Source organism: Salpingoeca rosetta (assembly GCF_000188695.1).
Source record: "Salpingoeca rosetta unplaced genomic scaffold supercont1.40, whole genome shotgun sequence".
NCBI classification, from domain to species: domain Eukaryota; class Choanoflagellata; order Craspedida; family Salpingoecidae; genus Salpingoeca; species Salpingoeca rosetta.
In genome coordinates this window covers 345,284-364,322 of record NW_004754894.1, presented here as the reverse complement: position 1 = coordinate 364,322, position 19,039 = coordinate 345,284, and the positions used below count along the sequence as shown (strand labels likewise).

The window sequence follows — 19,039 nt, the reverse complement described above, 5'->3', positions numbered from 1 at the left end:
CGCTCTTGTTTGTTTGATGTGAGTTTTTCCAAGCGAGTGATGGTGCCATTCAGTACCAGGCACGAACACACACACGAAGAACAAAACAACACGACTGACACACAGGCAGGACGTGCTGTGTCCCTTGTCCCTCTCTCTCCTGTGTCAGGGCTGCTCCCCTCCCCCCACGTCCCAACACGTCCCCATCTGCCCTCTCTTGACTTGGCCTCTCATCGCCGTTGAGCCAGTTGCCGTTTGTTGTCCGTGCCGGGTGGAGGTGAAGGCGCGGAACCGTTGTTGTCCACCCAGTCATGTCGCGCCATTCAAGGTTGGTAGGACTGCCTGGTCTGGATGGCGCTGAGGCGTGCTTTTGGCAATTGGATGAGACGTCAACTGGTTTGACGCGCTGGCTGGTTCGATTGGTAGCACTGGCCCATGCTCGTGTCTCACGCACATTTATCTGTCATGATGCGGATGGTGCAGTACAAAGCGGGCGGACCTGGAAGTGTATGTGTCAGAGGGCGAACCACAGCACAACGTTCACCTCCCGGAAACCTTTGAGCCTCGCAGGTGCTGTGTGCAGGGTGGATGTGTGTGCGCGTGCAAGGAGACACATGCTTGCACGATGACATGCATAGCTGGTGCACAACATTCGGACTTGCGTTGCGTTCATGCACTGTGATGCTGTGCCTCGTCTTGCGTCGTCATTTACGATCTTGCTGCAGGCTCAAGGCTGATGGCAGTCACCCAGCTGCACCATCGAAGCAGAAATCACAGTACGCTGCCAACGAACCCCCCCCCCCTCTCCCTCCTCTCTTGTGCACTTGGCCAAATCGCTGCTTGCCCTGCCCCTTAACACCCACTCTGTCCACGCTATCCACGCTATCCACGCTGCATACCCTCATCATGTCGTGCCACCTTCGTGCCTTTGCCGTCACAGGCGCAAGGATGATGCCCTCCGCGCGCTCTTCAACAGCGTACGTGCACACACACACACACACACACACATATTGCGCGCGCTTGGCTTCACATGCAACTTTGGCTGGTGCCTACGACCGTGCTTACCTGCGTTGCTGCTGCGTACATTTTGGCCAGGTCTCCACCAAGGATGGCAAGCGCGTGTATGCGGACGGGCTTCGCGTGATCATCTCGAAGCTCATGTGTGCCACTCCGATCAGCACGTTTTTCGGTGCGTGCCCTCCCTGCTTTGTGTGTGTGTGTGTGTGTGTGTGTGTGTGTGTGTGTGTGTGTGTGTGTGTGTGTGTGTGTGTGTGTGTGTGTGTGTGTGTGTGTGTGTGTGTGTGTGTGTGTGTGTGTGTGGTGGCACGTATGTGCAGTGTGCACAGCTACATCAACTCATTGCCACTTCTTTGTCTGTGTGCAGGTGCATCGCCACGTGAAGTGTCAGAGGAACACGCATACCGCGTCATGTCATTCCTAGACAGGAGGTGCGACTGTGTATACACACGCCTTGCCCTGTGTGCTGTGTGTGTGTGTGTGTGTATGCGTGTGTGTGTATGTGTGTGTGTGCGGCGCAACACGCAACCGTCATCTCATGCTTCGCGCCATCGCTCCCGACACTGCAGATCCGCCGGCCACCTCACCATGGAAGACTTTTGTGAAGCGCTGGATGTGTGTGTGCGCGATGACGGACAGCCGAGCAAATTCCACGTGCGTATTGTTCTCATTTGTCTGATGTTCATGAGCGTGCGCGACACACACACACACACACATACACACACGGCATCTGCCTCTCGTTACTGCCTGTTCGTGCCCCTCTGTCTTGCCCTGCCCGCTCACTTGCTGCGTCCTCTTTTCCTCTTCAAATTACTGCCCGCTCTACCGTGCATGCTTGACTCGCGCCCATATCTTTGCCGTCTTGCAACGCAACGCTCCACCACCGCGGCCCATGTTTGCTTGAGAGCAGCACAGCCTGCTGATGGCGGATGCACTTGCGCTGCACGAACACAATCTCGATCTTGAGGAAGAGGTGGAGTCCCTCAAGGAGACACACGCAGCAGAGAAGGCAAAGCTGACAAAGCAGGTGAGTGACGTGTGAATGCGTGTGAATATGTATGCGTGCGCGCGCGCGCGCGCGTGTGTGTGTGTGTGTGTGTGTGTGTGTGTGTGTGTGTGTGTGTGTGTGTGTGTGTGTGTGTGTGTGTGTGTGCGTGCGTGCGAACCATGAGCGTGAGGGGTCGGCGTCTTGGGTGACACACGGAACTATGACCATGACTGTCGTCGTGTTCACCACATGCATCACATCACACACAAACACATGTACACTGCCGCCGCCACCACGCGCGTGCGTGTGTCACAGGTTGATTCCCTGCGGCAGGAGCTGCTCGACCTCGAGCAGCAAAACACGGATGTGCTCGATGAGGCCGACACAGAGATGAACAACTTGCAGCGGCAAAACATGTTCCTCAAGACAGAGCTTGTGCGCGCCCGCAGCCATCAAGTAGGTGGTTGTGTGTGTGTGTGTGTGTGTATGTGTGTATGTGTGTATGTGTGTGTGTGTGTGGAGGTTTCCAGTGTCCGTTTTGCCCCGCAAGTAATAATCAAATCACATCATCCATCCATCCATCCATCAGAATCTTGCTGACCAGCTCGCCCCGGATGACGGCGAGAACGACATGAGCGTCTGCAGTTTCGACCGCCGCGACTCTGCGGAGAGCGTCAGTTTGCACTGGCTCTCTCCCCGCCCTCCTTCCTCTTATCTCGTGTGTGTGTGTGTCTGTGTCTGTGTCTGTGTGTGTGTGTGTGTCTGTGTCTGTGTGTGTGTGTGTGTCTGTGTCTGTGTGTGTGTGTGTGTGTGTGTGTGTCCGCTCACAATCCGAACACGTGCTCTCTGTGAATGCGCGTGTGGTGTGTGTGTGTGTGTGTGTGTGTATGTGCAGATTGGTGTTGTATCGCAGACATCGGAGCTGGATGCACTCCGCGACGAAATCGCCACGCTCACGGAGGTACAACACCCACGAGCAAGCCACCACACAAACACCGACACAGAAGGACACAACATCAACACATGTGCAGGCAAATGCACATTAACAAGCAACACTACAAACACGAACGCATCCACACATTTGACTCCTTTCAACCATCTCACGTGCCCGCCATGGTATGACAGCAACTTGCACAGCTGAGCGACGAGTTGGTGGAGGAAAAGTCGCGTTCCACTGATTTGCAGGACCAGCTCCTCGCCGCATCTGAAGGTGCGCGCCTGATGCTATTGCGCTGGTGTGTGTGTGTGTGTGTGTGTGTGTGTGTGTGTGTGTGTGAAAAAGGGGTTGCCTGTGTTCACACAAGGATTGGCCTTTGTTCATACATGTACGTGGGTGTACACGCGCGCATGTGTGTGTGCGGATCAACACTGCGCCTTTGTCCATCAGCGCTTCAGCGTGCAGAGCACAAGAACACATTGGCGGAGACGCAGCTCTCCTCACTGACCGCAGACCTCAATCGCGTCACCGCAGAGCTCAAAGACCTCAAGGTGAGGAGGCGGTGATGCCGAGCTGTGTGTGAGGGCGCGAGAAAGAGAGTGTGTTTGCGTGCGTGTGTTTGCGTGCGTGCGTGCGTGTGTGTGTGTATGTGTGTGTGTTTGAGGGTGTACGTGGACGTGAGACTGTGAGTGCCTGTTGGATTGCATGCGCCACTCTGTCAACTGTCCACGCATTGATTCACCATCGTTCACGTGTGTAACTTTGCAGGCACGGCCAAGTCGCACTAGTCTCGACATCTCAGGTATCGCATTCACACACACACACACACACACACACACACACACACGTGTCGTGTTTGAGAGTGCACGAGCGTGTGTGCGCGTGTGCCGATGTGTGTAATTGGTAGATGCTCGCGCACTATCATTCACATGTCTTGCTAACTTGTATCCCTGTTACATTTTGTGTGTGTGTGTGTGTGTGTGTGCAAAGGCATGAACTACGCAATGGCGCTTGGGATTGAGCTACAGGTTGAGGCGATGCGAACCGAGAACAGCAACCTCAAGAAGGAGAACACAGACCTGAAGCAGAGGCTGCTGGAACACGAGGCCACCGCTCAGGTGCAGCCCGCGGGATGTTGTCACGTTGCCCCCACTGAGACACACACACACACACACATGGAGTCAGATGCGTTGGCACGGTCCCCATTCCCCTCTGCTGTCAAACACCACAAACATTCACACACATCCACACACGCACTCACACACACACACACACACACACACACACACACACACTACACACACACTCACACACTCACACACACACACACTCACATGCATGCGCACATTAGGAGAAACAGAAGGAATTGGAGGCGACTGTGGCCAAACTGCGAGCGCAAATGGTTGAGATGGAGAAGAGGCATGCGGTGGAGGCAGAGGCCACGCAAGACGAAGTGAATGTGCGTTTGTCACGCAAGAATGAGGAGCTGCGGGAACAGCTCAAGACACAAGCCAAGGAGGCCACGGTACGTGAGAAATTGCATGTGTGTGGACTGCGTGCGCGTTTATGAGCCCAAGCGTGTGTCTGAGTATGTGCGCGTGCGAGTGTGTGTGTGTGTGCGCGCGTACGAGTGTCTGAGTATGTGTGTGTGTTTGTGTGTGTGTGTGTGTGTGTGTGTGTGTGTGTGTGTGTGTGTGTGTGTGTGTGTGTGTGTGTTCATGGGCGACCCTGACTCAAGCATGAGTTCGCATGCACGTGCTGAGCACACTCGCAACCAACCACGCTTACAGCCACACACCTCCGTGCACACTGACGATTGCTGCTCGCCCGCGAAACCCACGTTTGCTTCACAGGCACGACAGAGGGACATGGAACTGCGAGTGAAGATGTTGCGGGAGCAGCTTGCACAGACCGAAAAACAGCTGAAACAAGCAGATGCCTCAGCGTCCACCATCAAGGTGCGCGCGTGTGTACAAGTATGTGTGTGTGTGTGTATGTGTGAATGGCTTGGGCACACACCGTGCATTGATACTGATGTGGCCGGCACTGCTCCATAGCTCATGCTTGATGGGGGGGGGTTCCTTATGCGCGTGAATCGTGTGCACGCGCACCAATTGTACGCGATGCGCGTTGCTCTGCCCATTGTATTGCTTCGAGCCATGCACTGTCATGTCCATCAACCACCAGCCTACCAACAAGTTTGCCAATCAATTCCTCATGCGTGTCTGCACTCCCCCCCCCCCCGAAACACACACCAACACCATCACCATCAGCTTGAGGTCCAGTCCTTGCGCGCTCGCTTGAGAGCTCGTGAGGACGCGGGAACGCAAATCGCCACTCTGCAACAAGGTGCGCCTGCCCGCTTTCGTGGTTGTGTGTGGTTGTGAGTGGTTGTGAGTGTGGGTGCTGTTTACGAATGGGTGTGTATTCAGGCCTTCGAAGTTGACGTGCTCTCGTTGTATGCTGTGTCTGTGACTGTGCATGCGAGCAGAGCTGAAGACAGCAACAGCAGACAAGCACAAGCTTAGCTCGTGTGTTGAGCAACTGCACGCAAAGGTGAGGGCGGGCGAAGATGCTCCGTGCTTCGTCTGCACGTTCATGCGTGAGCCTACTTTGCCCGTGATGCACCACCAGAGTTTCATGCGAGCTACCCATTCAAGGCTTTTCTTTTCTCATCACGCACGTACACTACCCTTGTGTGATTTTATCTTGTGTGTGTGTGTGCGTGTGTGCGCGCGCAGCTGAGGAATGCGGAGTTTGAGCAAACGAAGCAAGCGCAGCACATCCAAGCACTGGAAGCGGACCAGCGCGCGCAAACGCGGGAGCTGGAGCGGTTGCGGCGGCAGAGCAGCCGGTGGGGCGACCAGCAACAGCAGCAACGGCATCACCACCAACAGGAAGCACGAGAACACGAGCAGATACAGCGTACACCCAATCCGCGATGGCCGGCAAGACAACAGCAACAGCAACAACAACATGGTTCCGTGGGCGAGCCTGTGTATGATCAGGGGAGAAAGGGGAGACGTGGGCGGATCTCATTAGTAGCAGGAAAGAGCACAGCAGATGTGCGCGAGCGAAGCGCTGTTGACACGCCACTGAGAGGCGGGGGGATGGTGCGCGCTGACGACAACGATGGCCGTGGTGGACATGGCACTGGCATTGGTGGTGATACCAAGTTGACGGAAGAGATGCTGAAGCTGAGGGAAGACAACCTGCGGCTGCAGGATGTGGTGACTGCTCTCAAACGCGTGCAGACGGATCTCATGGGAGAGGTGCGCTGGTCGTGTATGCGGGTTCGTGTACACATCTGGTCTGCGATGGCAAGGGAATAGTGGGTGGGAGGCCACATTCATCGCTGAATCACACAACGCCATTGTGTTCGGACTTGGCGGTGTGCATTTGCTCACAACACACACACACACACATGCACTTGCTGCAGGTTTCGCGGCTTCGCAAGTTGTTGTCGATGCACACAAATCTGCAGGAGCAACCGAAGCAACTGCTCAAATTGGTGCGAAGACAGCTTGCGTGATGTTCTTTAAGCTTGCGTGCAAGCGAGTGCTGAAACATGGCATGTGTGATGTCACCACGTGTAGTGCTCATTGCAACCGTTGTACATGAACACACAGGACGACGTGCTGGAGAGCGTGTCAAAGATTCGCCAGCAACAGCGAACAGCAGCCCTGGAGCAGGTGTGTGTCTGTGTGTTTGTGTGTGTGTGTGTGTGTGTGTGTGTGCCTCTGTGTATGTGTGTGTATCTCTCTCTCTCTCTCTCTCTCTCTCTCTCTCTCTCTCTCTCTCTCTCTCTCTCTCTCTCTCTCTCTTTCTCTCTCTGTGCATGTGGCTTATGCGCGTGTAATTGCACAAGAAGCGTGCAGCTTTTTGCACATTGGAACAGCCATGCAATGTTCATCATTTGCATCACAGTGCCAACTTAAACGCAAGCACACACGCATTCTCATCAATGCCTTTTGCCACATCCAACACGTCCCTCCCCCAACGAAACTGTCCCGTTCAGATGGAGGACTTGGCTGCCATCAACCGCACGCTGCAGGGTGCATATGCCCGCTCCCGGATGGCGTCACAGTCGTTCACGGCCGATCGGTTTGCATCATCGTCCGAGACGGATGTTTATTCCACCGAGAGCAACAGTCCTACCGCCGATGCAGCTTCGGTATTGTTGTTTGAAGTTGTTATTGTTTACGTTGTTGTTTGGGTTGGTTTTGTTGCGGTTGGCGTCGCCGTTTTCATGGAAGCGTGAATGCTCATCAACACACACACATGCACGTGCACGTGTCGCGTGTGTAGGTGTATGGAGGCGACTTGTATGGTGGACTCGTTCGAGAAACAGGTTTTCAGCTGTCTCCCGCGCATGCTGATCCAGTCTCCTTTGACGTCGTTTGTCATCCGTCCACGGCAGCATACACATTTGGTTCGTCAATGCTGTGCACGCACCAGTGATGGTGCCACGCTCATGCACACATACACGCACACACGCATACACACGCATACATGTTGCATGCTGACCTCACCGCATACTGTTCCGTGTGCGTGTGTGTGTGTGTGTGTGCGTGTGTGTGTGTGTATCACTGCTGCAACAGGGCTGCAGGGTCCATGCCGCCTTGTGCTCTCTGAGAACGACGTGCGCATCCAGCACATGTCAACACGACGCCAGCACGCGTGGCCCTGGCACAGCATCGCCAGGTCAGATAATACGCACATAATCGCCCCCGTGTGATTGGCCCCTGTTTGTGTATGTGCATGTGTGAAAGCTGTATCTCACGCAGATGCGTTGTGATGGTCAAACTGCATCACTGTCAGGCTTGTGCGAGACGAGGCGTACGTGAGCTTACTCGTGGACGGTGTTGACGGGTAAGCGCACTTTGCGTGTGTGTGTTTGTGTGTGTGTGTGCACTTGTCTTGTTTTGATCTTGCTCGTCTGTGTTGCATGTGTGCATGCACGCGTGCCTGCCGTTGTGTCAAGTCTGGCAGTTGTTGGGTCGCGCGTTCTTGTTCCAGCCTCATGCCGCCATGTTCATGATCTCTATCGTATAGACGGGAACTCGAGCTGCTCATGTATTCGGACGAAGCCGATCGAATCGCAAAGACTTTCAGCCTCTTCGTCTAACACATGCATGTCTGCAACTGTTGCATGTTCGTGCACAAGCGCTGTTGAACGCACGAGGGTTTTTTCTTCCTGTGAATGGTAAACCCTTCGTTGTGAAAGTTGTTTCCTTGGCGTTATCATGGGTCGTCACACCTGTTCTTGGGGCACCTGTTACACAGTCGCACGCTGATCCTTGAGCGTGTGCGCCTCGTTCCTTCACTGTTGTCCCTGGCTTCTGGACCTCACACTTCTTTCTGGCTGTTGTCATTGACCCTCGTTTCTATTTGTGGTGGCTTTGCACTTGTTCATTTCTTGCCTCTTGTGATCCTTGAAGGATGCACGCTGTTGATGTTCAACCCACGACTACACGACCTCTTTCGTCTCCAAAGCAGAAAATACACACAAAACACAGACACTCGCACACGTCTCTATGTGTGCTCCTTTGTAGTGTGTCTGCGTCTGTATCTGTATCTGTGTGTGTGTGTGTGTCTGTCTGTCTGTGTCTGTGTGTGTTGGGGTATGCGTTGTGGTATCAGTTGGTGCGTAATTGACTTCGAATTGTGTACTTGGTCACGCGATGCAGAAGGAAGCAACCATAGATGGCAATAAACCATGATCAACATGTCTCGAGCAATACACAACACACACACCCCAATACATAACACACAACACAGCACACTCACACACACACACACACACAAACACGTCCAAAGTGCCACTGAGCATATCATGCAAGCCGCACGTCAAGCTCAAAAGTACACGCGGGCAATGTGCTGCATAATCTCGTGCAGCAGCTCTGCTGTCTCCTTGTCGTCGTCGTTGTCCAAGAGCTCAGCCCGCTTGTCTGCCAGCCACTGCAGCAGGATCGCCTTGCCCTCAAGCAACCGGAGCATGGCAGATCGGACAGTACCGGGCGAGAACACGTAGGAAAGCAGCAGCGACTCCCAATCCGAAGCAACCTTCGCACGAATGTATCCCCTTGGGTTGGCATGCAGCACACGGCGAGGGCGCTCCCGAAGCCGCGTGAAATAAGACGAGTGAAGCATCTTGCCGGGTTTGCACATGAGACCAAAGTCCACGATGCAGCCGTTGGGCAGGATGTTGTGCGAGCGGATGTCGCAGTGACAGAGATTGTTCTTCGACAAAATAAGGAGGTATCCAGCAGCGGTTGTAAGCGCCTCCTTGTCCTTGATGCCCGTGCCTCTTTCGGTCGGCGCTAGATGGGGAAAGGCAAGAACAAGACGCAAATCAAGGAAACGGCGTGACCGCTCGAGCACTTCCACCTTTTCGTCCGGATAGAGCAGTTGCCAGGCCTGCAGCTCCCTGTCAGCCTCCTCTTCCCTGACACCCAGCTCTTCCAATTCCGTTTCCGCGGAATAGTAAGAGTTAATTCTCCTAATTGCAGCCACCTCTTTCCTGGCAGCCTCCACTGTTCTGTAGACCTTCCGAGAACGATAAACGCCCTGGCCGCTACACACCTTCAACATCTTGCCGTTCACCATTGCAACCGCTGCCGTGTCTTCGCCGCCTTTGTAGACGCACATCTCGTATCTCGTGGCAACTTTGGCAGACCTGGCCCTGGCTCTTTTGGTGACTGCATGCTGACGCTGCTCAGCCTTGCTGCTGCCTGCTGTGTCAGTCTTGGTGTCTGCTTTGGTGCTTGGTGTTCTTGTTGGGGCTGTTGTGGTGGCGGAACGAGATGGTGTTGTGGATGGTGTTGTGGATGGTGTTTTGGATGGTGTTTTGGATGGTGTTGTGGATGTTGTTGTGGCTTTGCCTGCCTTGGGTTGCTGACGCCGTCGCCGTGCGGTCGCGGCTGTGGTCGGGCGGGTTTTCTTCACTGTGCGGCTACGCCCGGTACCCGGTCTTGCTGGCGTGCTCGAAGCGGCGCGACTTGCGGCTTGACGTGTCTTCGCTTGCTGGCGCTGGCGCTGCTCCTTTGTGGTTGCTGGTGCGGAGTGGTCGGTTTTCTTCACGACCGCGCTAGCAGGCCCGCCGCTGCGTGTTTGTGACACTCTGGAGGCGCCGCGAGTTGCCGGTCTGCGTGTCTTTGCCTGGTGGCCCCGACCCTGCTGCGGTGCGGGTTTGGCTTTGGCCTTGCCCTTGGCTTCGGCTTTGGCTTCGGCTTTGGCATTGGCTTTGACTTTGACTTTGGTTTTGGCCTTGGCTGTCTTTGCGCTGCACTGCGTGTCGACAGCCTGCTGTTGTGGCGTGGACTCTGCCTGGGCTTCCTCCTCCTTGTCGCTGGTGCTGGTGGTGCTGGTGGTTGGGCAAGCAGGCGGGTCCGAGGCGCTGTCAGTTGTGGCTGTCGTCTCAGGCGCAAGTGCTGGGGTTGAGGGAGAAGGGTCCTCTCGTCCCTGTGTGTGTGTGTGTGTGATTGCGGAGGTGGGTGGCATCGTTGATGTTTGAACACAAGAAAGAAGGTGCACGAGGGGTGTGTCTTGATGGCAGAATACCAAACCAAGACAGTAACAGAGCAAGAGGGCAAGAGAGCTGGAGGGCTCAACATCACGAATGCAACGGCTACCTGGGCAATGGCGGAAATCATCTCGTAATGCGCCATGTGCTCTTCGTCGAGCAGCCACTCAATGACATGCCCAAGCCTGTTCAACTGAATCCCGCGACCAAGGTAGCAATGTGAGCGCAGCGTCCAACGAGAATTACCAGTAGACAAGGCAACAGCCAGTCGACAGCAACTGCACAGATGCACGTGCTGGATCATGTGTGCCACATACACCCACACACACTCACACCCACACACACTTACAGACACACACACACAGACACACAAAAACACAATGCACATACAAACACACAATGCAAACACCCTCCTTCACTGTTCGCACATGTGGTGGCAACTCACGTGGATGTCGCCAAGTTTTGTGTAAAGGACACTGGGAAAGGCCTCGCCACCGTGCATCTCCTCACCCAGTGTGCACGCGTACACGGACACTGTATTCGCGCAGACGGTGATGGCGAAGGGGAACAAGTATCCGTTCAACCGACGCCACTCCGGGCCTGCGGACTTGATGGCCTTTGCTGCGTACTCCAGCACCTGCGCCTTGGCAGCATCCTGCGCCCGCTTGCCGTTGCGGGTCTTGAGCTCAATCACCAGCGGGTAGCAGTCATAGTTTGAGACCAGACGCACAGCATAGTCAACACGAACAGCGGGGTCAGCTTCAAACGACGCTTTGCTCTTGACGTCTACCGCTGCTCCAGCACACGCCTCGACCAGGGGCCCGTAAATGCGGTCGTTGAACCGCCTTTCCCGTGACGGAACGGAAAAATAAAAGTCTGCAGTGCAGTGGGCGTACACAGGGCAGCGTTGTTGTGAGAGACAGAGAGATACTGTCCTTCAGGCTTCTTAGGAGGAGCACACACATATGCTGTGCAAGCAAACACATACGCACAAATACGCAGACGCAGGCAGGCAGGCAGGCACGCACACACACATGCCACGTTCTCTCATGGACAGCACGCTCACATGTACACATGAACATAGCAAGCAAGCGCATCCTCCACAGTGACCCTACCTGGCGTTTCGTCCCTGCGCTCAAACACTTGAAACCATTCGTTGTGCAGATGCCAGTCAGGGCAGAGAAGCTTGGCAGAGAATGGCTGCGCATAGACTGTTCTGTGGGCGACATCCACGTCCTTCTTCTTCTCCGTGGCAGCGTGGCGGGGCTCCACGCTCGACTGCAAATCTGTATGAACCACACGAACAGCCAGAATGAGTTCCAACAATGCGCCAGACGGAGTGCTCAAGCACAGCGGTGCTCGCAGCAACAGCACTGATGTACACGCACACACGCACACACACACACACACACACACACACACACACACACACACACACACACACACACACACACACGCACACACACACACACGCACGCACGCACACGAAACAACGGTGCATGTGTTCACTCAGCCACATATGTGAGACACACCGAGCAACAAGGGCAAGGTCAACGCACCTTGTCGAAACTGCCCCAACTCTTTGCACTCGGCCGGTCCTTTGCGTGCGATGTCGTCAAGACGACGAAGGAAGCTTTCCGCCTCGTCGAAGGTCACCTGCGTCTCTTCCGTGTCCACCACTCTGTGAATTTCCTGCAGCAGGGTCTGGATGTCTTCAGTGAAGGACAGCTTCATCATGTCTTCCACGTATCTCGTTGTCTCATATTGGTTGCGGACATACTCAAGTGGAAGGGTTTCAATCCCATTCTTGGTTGCAATTGTCCGGATCTGCTCGGCGAAGGTGTGGTATTGTGAATCGCCGTCTTGCTTCTTGTCGTCAAAGAGCTTCTTGTACTCTTTCTGTGCTGCTTGCAGATATGCGCGCGCAAGAACACCAACCTGAACGGAGGGGTGGGGGAAGAAGTGGGTTGAACAAGATATACAGCAGGTGCCCACAAGTGAGAAGGAGAGGTAATCTTGCTGTGGCGCATGTTGGCGGCATTTGTGGGCAGATGCCACTTTCCAAGTGTACACACACACACACACACACACACGCCGTGTGTTGCATTCAACAAGTCCAAACGTCACCCACCTCGCCTGCCGGCACGGTTGTGTAGATCACAGGAACATCATCTTCGGCTGTGTCGGCCATGTACGTCTCCTCCGTGCTCTCAAAGGACGAGTTGCGCTTGTTGCGTGATGTATGCGTGTGTTGCATGTGTTTGCGCATTGTATGTGCGTGTGTGTGCGTGTGTGTGTGCGTGTTGCACGTGTGCGTATTGTGTGCATGTGCGTGCGTGCGTAGTGTGTGTGTGCGTAACATTAGCATTGTGTGAAACAAAAGCGCGGGTTTGTCCAGCAGCCTAGGCCTAGCAGAGAGCAGGCACATGGTTCAACCACTTCACCATGTCAGAAGCCACATGGAGTGACGCCCTTGTCAGTTCAGTGTCTCCATCCCCTTCCCCCTCAACCGCCTTTCCGCCTCCTCTTTCAAGGAGGTCTAGCAGGCAGGCAAAGGCAGGTCTCAGGGTCTCACCTCGTTTGGGATCTTGAAGTCCCACACAGGCACACTCCACACAGGCATGATATTCGTTCGACGGGTTCCTCCTCGTGCGTGTGGTTTGAAAAAACCCCGGGAAAGGCGGATGCGAAAAATGGTAATGATGCACATAGAATTCATCACCACGGACAGTGCAACAACATGGCAGATGAGATCGCCGCAGAGACCTTCAAGTGCGACAGCACGTGGCTGTGTGTGTCCTGTGTGCCGTGTTTGTTTGTGTGCTGCAACCGACGTGGCGTGGCACTCACTTGAGCCAGTCCTCTTCTCACTCCAACTGTCATCACCCTCACACATGGGCACGGTGCAGGAAGGTCTACCCTCGTGAATTCTACAGCCGATTCTTGGTGAGGTGACGGACGGGCGGAAGTTGGACACATGCACACGCACACACACGTGCACACACACACACGTGCACAGACAGACAGACACACACACACACATGCACACATACGCACACACACATGCACACACATACACACACACACACACACACACACACATGCACGCTCGTCCCCTGAGGTGCCGCTCTTTCGCACAATGCTCGATCCTTTCTGATGCCAGGCCCGTTTATACACGCGCTTGCTTGTGAATGCACACGTTACTGGTGCGAACAGGAACACAATGTAAGGCCGGATGGCCGATCTCGCGAGGATCCGCGACCGTGTGCAATTGCACCAGGTGTGGCACCACGTGCGGTGCTCGTGGACGTGTGCACACGTGTGTGTCTATGGTGTGTGTGTGTGCGTGCGTGTGTGTGCGTGCGTGTGTTCGTGTGTGTTTGTGTGCACGTGTACGTTTGCGTGCATGTGCATATGTATATGTATGTGTTTGTGTATGTATGCAAGTGTGTTTGTGTGTGTGTGTGTGTAAACATACGTTTGCGTGCAATGTGCATGTGCATGTGCACATATGTGTGTGCTTGCTACGCTGAGCGTCTGCACATGACGTCATGACCGACCACCCCCTCGTCTGATGCGCTTGGTATCTGCACGTATGCTGTTCAGGAACAATCACCAGCAGCGATGGTTCCTGCCTCGTTACACTGGGTTCGTCTGAAACCACCCATGCGTGGGTGGATGCAAGGAAAAAGGGCGGGTGTCATTTGAGTGCAGCACAGCTCTCGTTCCCCTCTCTGCGCACTGCTGACTTGTCGTCGTTGCACACATTCCCATATTAATCTGCTGTGTTTGGAACATTCTGTTGTGGTCCCACGTTGTGCACACCGCTTCTCATTAGGCAAGACGAGCGTTGTATGCGGAATCAAACTGGTGAGTGTGGCTGACGCCGTGCACCGTGTGTCATGGAAGCACATTCCACGTCCGTGTTACGCATGTGTACACATGGCGCACCTGTTTCTGTCGCTCATGCTGTCTGTCGCTCTGCTCTTTGTTTCATCAGGAGTTTGCTGATCCACCACTTGACAACGACAACGTCGGCTGGATTGGTGAGCCTTGTTACGAGCTGTGGCCGTTCACAGGAACGGACACATTGTGATGAAGACACACACACACACACACACACACACACACACACACACACACACACACACACACACACACACAATACACAATGCGCACGCACAAGCATGCACAGTACACACGCACACACACGTACGCACACGTACGCACACAATACGCACACATGCAAGTAGACAAGTGGACACTCTACAGGCGCACTTTGACAAAACAGACCAGACACGCATGCAACCACACATTGTGCTGATACTATTTGCCCGCTGCATGTCATCCGCTGCAGTTCCAACAGTAACGCTGCCGCCGCTGTGCTCCGATCGGTTCACACCGGGACCCCCACCAGCAGAGGCGCAGCGCCTGTCAGAGTTCATCACAGACATCTTCTGCTCGTGCGTTGACCGCGTGCTGTGCTTGCTTTTTTTGCAATGTGTGTGTGTGTATTTGTGTGTGTGGGTGTGCCATCTCCACACTTGTGAGCAGACTGACGACATGTCTGCTCTTGTTATTTGCACATCCACAGAGACACAATGCTCGACAAACACGACCTCTGTATCATTCCTGGGAAGGTATAAACCATGCAGCCGTTGCCTTCAATGCACACGCACACGCACACACACATACACACACACACATACGCACGCACACGTACGCACATACACACACGCATACGCCTCACATGTGACCGTCTGTCTGAAACACTCTCGGCTCTGCAGCTGTCATGGGCACTGTATCTTGATATCCAATGCGTAAACTACGATGGAAACGTTGTCGACGCGTGTGTGCTCGCCGCCATGGCTGCACTTCAGAGCGGTGAGTTGGCTCATGCCATTGTGCCTGTGTCGCCTTTGACACGAAGCAATGTCCAGCCAAGCATGCACCGTCCCATTGCCCATACTCCCAACACAACAACAACAACAACAGCAACAACAACAACAACAACAACAACAACAACAACAACAACAACAACAACAACAACAACAACAACAACAACAACAACAACAGTACGCCTTACTTGTGCTGACATGACTGTCATTGTGATGCTTCAGTGACACTGCCCAAAGTGGAGCTGCCTTCCGATCTGAGCGACCTTGAAGGTCTTCCTTCCATTGACAGAAGCGCCGGCCACGCCCTCAACCTGAAGCGCACAGTGACCAGCTGCACATTCGCCGTGCTGGACGACGTGTTGACAGACCCTTGCCTGGAGGAGGAGGACCTTTGCTCAGCATCCATGACGGTGAGGGAGTGAACGTGGTGGTACTGCCATCGATGATGATGTTGTTGTTGTTGTTGTTGTTGTTGTTGTTGTTGTTGTTGTTGTTGTTGTTGTTGTTGTTGTTGTTGTTGTTGTTGTTGTTGTTGTTGTTGTTGTTGTTGTGGTGGTGGTGGTGGTGGTGGTGCGTGATGATTCGCAGCGGCGGTGGTGGTTGCATGGTGCTGTGCTCATATATCTCCACACCACCATCACCGGTGCGCTTTCGGCTCTGCTTCTATGCCCCTGCGTGTCTCTCGTGCATCCATCCAGGTTGTGGTCGACGACGCTGGCAGTATTTGCTCCATGTGCAGCCCAGGTGACTCCAACGCAGAGGACACACGCGCTTGAACATAGACAAGCCACAAACAAACACAGCCAGACTATGGCACACAAACACACAACCACGCAACCGCGCAACCACAAACGTTGCTTCAAGCCTTCACCATTGTCTTTGCTTTGATTTCCCTCACAGCGCCACATCTCAAGACGCCTGCGATTGAAAACCCAATGGGATTCAGCAGACACACGATTGTGCGATGCATGCAGACGTACGTACACATGCATGCACTTACGTACACATTCACGCTGATGGTTTGTTTTCATTTATGCCTGGCAAACGCAACACACACTGCCAACATGCAACACCACCACATTCCACTGCTCACTGCACCGAGCGCTGCCACCATGCACAACAGGGCGGAGGTTCGGTGCAAACAGCTGCGGGGAGAGCTGCTCAAAGCATTGGCGACCTAACGTGGGGATGGTATTCGTCCACGTCAAACAGCAGCTTGCGGCGTTTTGGCGGCTGCTGGTTTGGTGGCGGGCTGCAGGGGTTTATCAGGAGAAGGGTGAAGGGAAACAGCGTGAATACCATGAACAGTTTGTGTGTGTCTGTGTGTGTGTGTCTGTGTGTGTGTATGTGTGTGTGTGTGTGTGTCTGTCTGTCTGTGTCACACGACCTGCCTCCCTGCCTGCCTGCCTACATGTACGTGTATCAGAGCCAATAAACCACACATACACATACGTGCAGCAAGTCAACTCAAGCAAGTCCCCCGTGTCCATTGAAGTGTCTCACCTCTGCAGAAGGGAGAAGGCGCCTGTTCCAACCTTCATCGGCTTTCCAACAATGATACATTCACTCACACCCTCAATCGGGTCCTGTGTCGCCGCAAGAAGGGCGGGAGAGGAAAGGCACAGGGGAGACAGAGAGAGAGAGAGAGGGGGTCGCAGTTGAGGGACAATGCGTCGAAGAATCACAACGATTCGGGGAAGATAATGCGAGCGCTCACTACACACAAACACACACACACACACAACACACACACACACACACAGAACACACACACACACAGAGAACACACACAACACACACACACACACAACACACACAACACACACACGAGCACATACCGTTGTGCCACGCATGGCAGCGTCGAACAAGTGGTCGATGGTCTTCTCAAAGGACGCGAGCATAAACACGCTGTCCTTCATCTTTGCAATCCCAAACCGTGTGATGCCAAGCACTTCGCCCTGCATGAAGAGATAACGAAAACGAACACACAGACACACACACGCACGCACGCACGCACACACACACAGACACACACACACACACAGACACGCACGCAGACACACACACGCACGCACGCACACACGTGCACATTTTCATACCCAAACATGAGCACCGGAAGTTGAAGTAGAGCAGCATATCGCATTCTTGTTGCACCAGCGGCACACAGCGCACACCGGGCGCACCCCACAACCACCAACTCCATCATCATCGCCATCATCATCGCAGTCACATCCACCACCACTGCGACCCCTGCGACCACTGCGCATACCTTGAAGGTCATGAGGTCGCCCATGAGCATGGTGTGGCGTGGATCGATGCTGATGCCGTAGTTTGACATGACATACTGCACCTGGTCCATGATCACCTGTCGTGCCGCCTCAATACCAAGCGTCTTCTCCACCTCCATCACGTGGTTGCACTTGACCTTCTCCCCAAGCACACCTGAATTCCAGTGGGGACGAGCGTGTGCTTTTGTGTGAGTATCGGTGTGGAGGGTGATGCAAGCACAGGAGAAATGCAACAGGCGTTGCAAACATGTGCTTGAGCACGGTGTCACACACACACACACACGCACACACACACACGCACACACAGCGAGCACTGACCCAGCGTTGACATGACGCCGCGCATGTTGGTTCCGTCGATAAATAGTTTGTGCACACCGCCCTCGTCGTTCACAATCGCGCGGCTGCAGAGGAAAGGGTGGGGGGAAGTGGAAGTGACGTTGAAAATAATTGTGTGAGTGATTGTCAGGCAGAAGGAGAGAGCACACACACACACACACACACACACAAGTACACATCAGCAGACACACACACACAAAAAAAAAAACACACACAATAGAACAAGAAAAACAACCAAACACACAAAGCAGCCAACAAACGCACTTGACGTTTTCAAGCCCCTGCACGACGACGGTACCGAGCTTCTGCTGCAGCGCTTGCAACAGATGCACGGGGTTGGACGGTTTGCGCGTGTCTGGGCGCGGGTACACGTGGAAGAGGCTGGCACTCTTGATATCGACATCGTTCGGCTTGACCTTGAGCTTGCGGTCAGACACGATGCGGAACACAACGCCCTGCACGTCAATCTCCAGGAACAGGTTGGCGATGCGCTGAAGATCAAGCTTCACCGCAACGTACGACTCGTTGTCACTGCAGAATATGCGCACATACTCCGCAACCTGCAGCAGCAGCCACACGTCACGGCCCACGGCGGCGGCGGCGGCGGTGGTGGTGGTGGTGGTGGTGGTGGTGGTGGTGGTGGTGGTGGTGGTGGTGGTGGTGGTAGTGGTAATGTGCGTGTGTGTTTTGTTTGGGGAAGCAACAGCAGGAAGGTAATGAACGTGAGCAAGGGATTGTACGTTGGAGCAGGTAGACCGGCGAGGTATGATGAATGCCAAGACAGCAAAGCCTTGACTGAAACACACACACATTCACACACACACACATTCACACACACACACACACATTCACACACAAGCACGGTGCTGCCGCTTGCTGTGATGGTCGCGCACCTCCTCGAGGGTGATTGTCTCGATCCTGCCCTTGACGCGTCGCGCATATGCGGCGTTGTCGGCCTCCTCCAGCGGCGCCTCAATCACGGGCGTGCTGATCTTCTTCGCCGCGTTGATAATCTCCTGCTCAAGTGCCGATGGAGTGAGTGAGTGAGTGAGTGAGTGAGTGTGTGTGAGT

At 54.3% G+C, this 19,039-nt stretch overlaps 4 protein-coding genes across 4 annotated transcripts in view; 2 read left to right on the top strand and 2 right to left on the bottom strand.

The window, feature by feature from the left end:
- The first annotated feature begins 32 nt into the window (after positions 1–32).
- PTSG_11026 (uncharacterized protein) lies at positions 33–8,442 on the top strand. Its single transcript, XM_004987893.1, has 27 exons — positions 33–307; positions 463–549; positions 705–755; positions 920–956; positions 1,075–1,168; positions 1,364–1,427; positions 1,566–1,650; positions 1,907–2,023; positions 2,300–2,440; positions 2,574–2,657; positions 2,880–2,945; positions 3,110–3,194; positions 3,372–3,472; positions 3,690–3,723; positions 3,912–4,039; positions 4,273–4,446; positions 4,775–4,879; positions 5,195–5,270; positions 5,413–5,477; positions 5,663–6,193; positions 6,361–6,432; positions 6,551–6,613; positions 6,940–7,095; positions 7,230–7,353; positions 7,523–7,625; positions 7,743–7,793; positions 7,977–8,442. Exons 1-27 carry the CDS (start codon positions 291–293, stop codon positions 8,047–8,049), a joined length of 2,784 nt encoding a protein of 927 aa, XP_004987950.1. The 5' UTR covers positions 33–290; the 3' UTR covers positions 8,050–8,442.
- Positions 8,443–8,575: 133 nt separating this feature from the next.
- Positions 8,576–13,130, bottom strand: PTSG_11025 (serine/threonine protein kinase). The gene is made up of 7 exons (XM_004987892.1): positions 13,022–13,130; positions 12,578–12,673; positions 12,006–12,384; positions 11,562–11,732; positions 10,892–11,322; positions 10,556–10,639; positions 8,576–10,385 (listed from the first exon to the last, which is right to left on the bottom strand). The coding sequence occupies exons 1-7, from the start codon at positions 13,067–13,069 to the stop codon at positions 8,778–8,780; spliced, it is 2,817 nt and encodes a 938-aa protein (XP_004987949.1). The 5' UTR covers positions 13,070–13,130; the 3' UTR covers positions 8,576–8,777.
- Positions 13,131–13,186: 56 nt separating this feature from the next.
- PTSG_11024 (uncharacterized protein) lies at positions 13,187–16,120 on the top strand (the record flags this gene model as incomplete). Its single annotated transcript, XM_004987891.1, has 11 exons — positions 13,187–13,218; positions 13,356–13,392; positions 13,663–13,726; positions 14,053–14,094; positions 14,285–14,316; positions 14,447–14,492; positions 14,804–14,909; positions 15,041–15,086; positions 15,234–15,330; positions 15,567–15,754; positions 16,043–16,120. The coding sequence occupies 11 exons, from the start codon at positions 13,187–13,189 to the stop codon at positions 16,118–16,120; spliced, it is 768 nt and encodes a 255-aa protein (XP_004987948.1).
- Positions 16,121–16,356: 236 nt separating this feature from the next.
- The window catches only part of PTSG_11023 (RNA polymerase III large subunit), a gene marked incomplete at its 5' end in the record, with an annotated part of 11,687 nt that continues 9,004 nt past the window's right edge, over positions 16,357–19,039 (bottom strand). Inside the window, 7 exons of the mRNA XM_004987890.1 lie at positions 16,357–16,596; positions 16,848–16,930; positions 17,183–17,302; positions 17,614–17,786; positions 17,951–18,033; positions 18,233–18,528; positions 18,862–18,987. Of these exons, the coding sequence (XP_004987947.1) occupies positions 16,506–16,596; positions 16,848–16,930; positions 17,183–17,302; positions 17,614–17,786; positions 17,951–18,033; positions 18,233–18,528; positions 18,862–18,987 (972 nt within the window). The 3' untranslated portion in view covers positions 16,357–16,505. The remainder of the gene's footprint in view (positions 16,597–16,847; positions 16,931–17,182; positions 17,303–17,613; positions 17,787–17,950; positions 18,034–18,232; positions 18,529–18,861; positions 18,988–19,039) is intronic.